Source organism: Mizuhopecten yessoensis, unplaced genomic scaffold (assembly GCF_002113885.1).
Source record: "Mizuhopecten yessoensis strain PY_sf001 unplaced genomic scaffold, ASM211388v2 scaffold10567, whole genome shotgun sequence".
Lineage (NCBI taxonomy): Eukaryota > Metazoa > Mollusca > Bivalvia > Pectinida > Pectinidae > Mizuhopecten > Mizuhopecten yessoensis.
The window spans coordinates 553302-560226 of record NW_018408611.1 but is presented as its reverse complement, the minus strand read 5'-3'; the positions used below and the strand labels follow the sequence as shown (position 1 = coordinate 560226).

The following is a 6925-nucleotide window of genomic DNA, read 5'->3' as shown; positions in this document are numbered from 1 at the left end:
ATCACAGCTAAGACTGCTGTTTTGTTTCACCTGACTGAATCCCTGCTAAGACCCGCGGTTCTAACATCCTTTCTGGATTGAGATTTGACTTTCTCTGGATTGTATATCTCTGTTACAACTCTCCTCCACAAGCGGTGGAGTTTCTTTGTCCATTCTTTATGTATAAGTAATGTTAGTTTAGTTTCTCCACGGTTTTCGGAATTCGGTTTTGCCGAATATAAGTTTAATAGTAATAGTCAACAACTTATTCTACCACCTATTGTTTTGAAATCCCCTAGCTTTTCTATTAATCTTCTTGTCGGAGACATTCGGAGTACTCGTTATGACAATATGAAAACTTTATAGTCTAGTTGTATCTAGTGATCATCTCCGATATCATCATGACGTCACTCAGTGAGCTCATTATTGATAACGTAACAATTATAAATATTGAAGCATTATTTGTGACGTCGCAATGTCACGTTTGTGAACAGCCGGTGTGTTTTTGTATGAACCAATCATTGTATCGGAACATGCATGTTCCTTACGTTTTTGTTCTGCCAATTTGTAACGTTGAGTCGATAGGCGTATTGGAACAAAAGTTACAGAATCAGGTATTTGATTAATAAGGAAAAACGAGTCCATAATAAAGTTATCAAACTTTTAATAAACGACTTTATCGCACATCATACACATATATATCGAACAACGCAGTATTGACATTTTACATGGTATTTTTTGACAATGACAATGACGTTTTTAATTGAGATGAAGCCGTATTTCAACTGTTTTCTATCTACATGCACATATACTTTCTATTGCCTTGAAATACTTGACATAAAACATGAATCTCTCCTAATGTAAATGTATATATATATATATATAAGAAAGACTGATTCAACTGTGGTACACGATAACGCAACATAACTTGAAACAAATTGATAATTGACACGCATGCAACCATGTAAAGGTAAGCAATAAAGAAGTGATGATCAGTGGAGGGCGTTCTCCTGTTGTACTGAACACCACGCGTAGGCCCGTCATACATGGCAATGAAAGGTCTAGTCATTCTGCCTTCGGTATAATTCAGTGAATTCTGAAACAGAAGAAACAAAACTCTTCAGACAAAGACACACATTGCGGAATATATATAAACTCAACATTGCTATAAAATAACACAAAAAGGGAGACAACAAAACTGAAAAAAACCCTTAAGATCAAGATTAAACATTCCACTTAACGCAAGATGCATAAAACTTTTATAGACCTGGTCCATGACTAACTTGACGTCTTCTCATTTGTTCCTTACGTAACCCGAAACACAGAATTCTACTTTATTTGACGAAAGACTCGAAAGTTCGGCTAGAAGATTAAATGTATTTCTGTTCCTGGAGCTCTTATATGGAATCGTTGGTGTAGTGGTTCATGCGGCGGGCTTCTTGTATCACATACGTTCGGGTTTAAATCTGCTTTAGTTTTGTTTTCTTTTTCTTTTTCATTTTACCTTAACTTTTCCCATGATTTATATCCAACTTCCCGTTCACGGGTAAAACATGATCTATTATTATTCATAAGTGTGGTATTGCTTATAGAACATTGGTGTAGTTAAAACTGAACATAAGCAAAACTCACCGTTTTTATTAGGCAAAAATAAATTCTACAATTTTTGTATATGTTTGGTTATAAGTAAAGAGTATATCTAGTAAACATCTGTTATCAGAAATAAATCACGCTATAGTGTTTTGTGTACAGTGTAGGTTTTATAATATCGATAATAACAATGTGTTTTTATTCTCAATGTAATTAGTTTTTAACGAAGTTGTAGTTTTTACTTCGCTTTCATACATGGTTCAAGTAGCATAATACATTGTTAAATTAAAACAATATGTCATCAATTAATGTAAACGCGAATAAAGACCACCTCACACCAATACATCCAATCAATTAAATTATAGTTCACTAACAATTGGTTTGATCTAAAAACAACACTATAAATTGATTGCTAATTAGAACAACCATGCAATACAAACATTTTAATTAAAACTGTGAAGACATCGCCAAAGGCCTCAACTTGTCGTATTAAGCTAGTTATTCTGAGAAATGGAAATTAACTGTCAATATTGATAAGACAAAAATTGTGGTTTTTCGAAAAGGCGGGAAAGTTCGAAATAATGAAATTTGGTTTTATAATGGCAAAACGGTTAGTTGTGTTGATCAATTTACATACCTAGGTGTGCAATTTAAGTTTAACAATAAGTTCAATAGTATTCAGAAACAATTAGCTGACCAAGGTCGTAAAGCTATGTTTGCTTTATTATCAAAATGCTCCAATCTTAGTCTTAATTTTAAGACCATGTTACATTTGTTCGATACATATGTTATTAGCATATTAAGTTACGCATGTGAAGTATGGGGATCCATAAAAGGAATAGACATTGAGAATGTGCACTTGAATTTCTGTAAGAGACTCCTCAAAGTTAAAAAATCCACATGTAATGCAATGGTATATTTCGAACTTGGTCGCTTGCCTTTAGAATGTATCAGAAAATACAGAATCATTAAGTATTGGTTTAAGTTACTCGACTCGAAAAATTGTATTCTGAACTGTGCATATTCTTTTTTATCAAAACAGATTACATGTACTTGCTTTAACTGGGTACACCATGTAAAAAATGAATTATTTGCTTTGGGCTTTGGTGATGTATGGTTAAGCCAATCGTCGACTAATGTTAAATTAATTTTACCGCTTATTCGTCAAAGAATTTTTGACCAAGGCCAACAACATTTAAGAGGTTTACTAGAGACTTCCTCTAAGTGTTTTTTATACAAGTGTATCGTAGACCACTTTTCCATTCAGTATTATTTAACCAAATATATTCCTAAGAATTATAGAATTAGTCTAACAAAGTTACGAATGTCTGCACATTCATTAGCAATCGAGACCGGTAGATATCGCAACGTTATTCGAGAACAGAGATATTGTACGAACTGTAATTCGGCTACAGAAGTCGAAGATGAATACCATTTTATTCTGATATGTAAAACCTACCAAAACTTAAGAAGTCGCCTTATTAAAAAGTACTACTGGAAAAAGCCATCCATGTTTAAATTTATACAATTATTGTGTGTTAACAATACTAAGGAATTATGTCAACTTGGTAAATATATTTTTGAAGCTAATAAGTTAAGAATCTAATTTATTTACTCCACTCTCTCACTGTATATTGTGAGCCGTGTTATTGTGTATATTATGCATTGTATTGATATGTTTGTACTGATGGGCCGTAAGGCCGAAAGTTAATAAATGAATTGAAAAAAAACAGTATAAAAACGGACGTTGTGCACTTGTTAAATTAATCAGCAGCCTGCAATGCCCGTTCCTACTTCAAAGTGGCGTTACAGGTCGGGTAGAACCATGACGGATGGGAATGGATCTAAGACAGGCGTAAAGATGGCAAATAGATACAGCAGAACATCAGCTAATCAGAACACGAAAATGTGCGGTGTAACCAAATGATACCATAAGACATGCGTAAGGAAGGGCATTCCTGGCAATGTTTCTAAGTAAATTACGTAAATTTCCTTATCTAACACGGCTTATCGCCGTCACTATCACCCAGACAGTCATAGCTACAGTTATAGAGGATACTACATGTACAAGGTTTAACGCCGTCACTATCACACAGACAGTCATACCTACAGTTATAGGGGATACTAAACACGGTTTAACGCCGTCACTATCTCTCAGACAGCCATACATACAGTTATAGATTATACTACACGGTTTAACGCCGTCACTATCTCTCAGACAGCCATACATACAGTTATAGATTATACTACACGGTTTAACGCCGTCACCATCCCCCAGACAGCCATACATACAGTTATAGATTATACTACACGGTTTAACGCCGTCACTATCTCACAAACAGCCATATCTACAGTTATAGAGGTTACTTGAGTTGATCTGCCGTGACAGAAAAAGCTTAATTACTGGTTAGGGAGACTAACGCAACTGTACTTGTTTTTTGTCTCGTGTTGTTGATACTGTAATTGTAACGTGCCAAAGAATATCTATAGAAGATCGTACATTTAAATGTGGCTATCAGCGGAATAGATTCGTGATATTTGCGACGTAAGATTACGAAAAGCTTGTTGTTATGTAAGTATTTCGGTCGCATTGTGTACCTAAAATAGTTCTGACATTACTATCGACAACCACTATAAAAAATATCGGGATTAACAAGGACAAACGTTCAAGTTTGTCCAAGAAAAATGCTTCAAAACAACAGCGGACAAAAAGAAAGACGTGGAATAATATATAGCGAAAATAATAGAAGTGAACGAATTTCGAATTGATAGATTTATTCTAGCCTTGTAGTACGGAATTTTTGATAGGTGGAAAGATAGATTAGGGCATGTAAAGATTACGTTTCGATAACGATGTATGTTTCACAAGTGTTTCAGAATATAAGTATTGATGTGCTTTCATAAGTGCGAAATAATTAGTACCAGTTAAATACAGAGAATAACAGATCTAACAAATAATATTTTTAATACAATGAAAATATTCATTTTTTATATCACAAACGCCAGTGATAATAAACGTGTAATGATATTTTATTTGGAAAGAAATACGCGTTTTCTTACTACGTATTGCATTAAATGAAAATGTTTATTCCCCCCCCCCCCCCCCCCTTTCTTTCTATTATTGTCTATTTATTGGACGCCAACACTGGTAAAGTGCAGATTTTGTAATGTAAAAAGTCATGAGTTATTTTCTTTCTGATTTTCATAATTTTCTATTTCTGTTTTCAAACATTCAAATTCAAAACAACTATAACTCTGCAAAACGCAACACAACATCGCCTCTTTATGGAATAACTTTTTTGAGAAAGACTTAAAGATTTTTTAATAGTGAAAGTGGTAATGGGATACTCTATCAAGTATGGATCCAGGTACCGGCTTTGGCATATGACATGGAACCATGTTAGACAATGATCGACTCTCGTCTTCACCTTTAGCATCCTTAGTGACAGTCCACCACAGTGATGTATTGGGTACCGTAAACAATAGTGTAGATCATCCTAATCCATTTCTGTCACAGAGGAATAAAAACAATTATACCGCATAGCTCAGCTTTATTGATAGTGGATCAAAATAAAAGGTAACTACCAGGTTCTCCAGGAAACAGAAAGAACGGGTAATTATCCCTCAACATCAATGCATCAAGGGATAAAACGCTGTACGCCCTCGATGTTAAAACGCTGTACGCCCTCGATGTCAAAGTAAGTTTTTATTTTTTCGATTTAACATTTACTGAAAATCTCCAACAACAAAATTTCAATGCAATCATTATCTGTCTTTTTTCAATAAAGGAATGAACTTTAGAAACAACAAAAGACAGGATTTTCAACTCACTAGAGAAAATGTCGATAGAATAGTGATCAGCTACCACCTTAAAGAAAAATATTTTTCTATGAGGAAGAGCCATTTTTTTCAAGTAATAATCCCCCAAGGAAGTTTTTAAGACACTGCAGTCTCTTTGTCGTCCCGTAAGAATCATACGGAAAGGCTCAAGTATCAAACGACGAAATCGTTACCTGATTTTTCCTTAAAATAATAAAGAAAAGGATTTTATTATAAGAAAGTGCCGTCTTTCGTCAGGTTAGCATCACTCGGAGAAGCTCCATCAAACGTAAACATAGTTGTCATCTTTTAGGTTTATGATATTAAGAAAATATTTTCGTTTTACACCCATACATAAGGCATTTTATTAGAAAGTGCAAATCTCGACAATTTTTCCCCAAAAACTTTCTTTAAAAAAGTACTGTCTTTTATCAAGGTAGAATCATTCAAATAGTTGTTTAAGAACGCACTATATATCTGTTCTTCTTTAATCAGAAAACTTATATGAACAAGCGCTATCTCTTTTCTAAGGAAAAATGCTATTTTGAATGCATTGAGAATAATTAAGATAAACAATCTACACAAAAGCGGTATATCTAACCACTGAGTATCTGACGGATTTCTCTCTCCCTTTGTTTAGTTTGAATTTATTTGGGAGACTTTTTTAAGATGGCAACATATTTTGTTCCTTATAAGTCTATATAAAGAAGAAAGTGATGTTTCCTTGTCCATCTTATAAAGTAAAGTGCAAAAAAGGACCAGAGTTATTGTGAATTTGTCATTTCCTTAATTTACGGATTCAGATTCATTGTTTTAACTTTTCCTTGTGTCACCTACAACTGTATGTGATAAAGTAATTTAGATAGTTTTGTAATAAACTTTTTGTTCCCTAGCATCACCGACGAGTCCTAAAATGACGAAACGGCTATAGGATGCAGCGGGATTCCTTTAGGCATAGTGTACTTATTGTTAATTTTAAAGGTGCAATCACGTGTGTGTGTGTGTGTGTGTGTTGTGTGTTGTATGTGTGTGTGTGTGTGTTGTGTGTGTGTGTGTGTGTGTGTGTGTGTGTGTTATGTTTATCTTTTATGATTCAGATTACAGTTGTCATACTAGTAGTTCCGTGTGTAATTATGAAGACTCCGTATACCATTCTTACTTCTTCGGATAATTTTGAAAACAACCACTGTTAAAATGCATACTCACCTTTAAAATTAAGTTTTCCGTCGCCATTTTTATCTGCGTCTCCGATCATTTCTAAAGCAACATCTAAGGAGATCCCGAGAGCTTTTGCTATTTCATCATGCGTTGCGTGTCCGTCCCCATTTTCATCCATGGAAGCAAAAACGTCCTTGAGGTATCGGTCCTCGACAATCTGCGCCTCTAATACGTCCCGCATGAATGCATCAAACTCCCGAAAGGTCAGGTATTCCTTCTCTGTAATACACACACACACAACCCTGTCTTAGCAAGAGACAGATATACAGGTAGTCCTTATCTGTAATACACACACACACAACCCTGTCTTAGCAAGAGA

The 6925-nt window shown here is 34.6% G+C and overlaps 1 protein-coding gene across 1 annotated transcript in view; it reads right to left on the bottom strand.

Annotated features, from left to right (window-relative positions):
- Positions 1–632: 632 nt before the first annotated feature.
- Positions 633–6925, bottom strand: part of LOC110461124 (calmodulin-like protein 7) — a 44784-nt gene continuing 38491 nt past the window's right edge. The window contains exons 4-5 of the mRNA XM_021514432.1: positions 6595–6825; positions 633–1075 (exon numbers count right to left, since the gene is read on the bottom strand). Coding sequence (XP_021370107.1) covers positions 1041–1075; positions 6595–6825 — 266 coding nt within the window. The 3' untranslated portion in view covers positions 633–1040. The remainder of the gene's footprint in view (positions 1076–6594; positions 6826–6925) is intronic.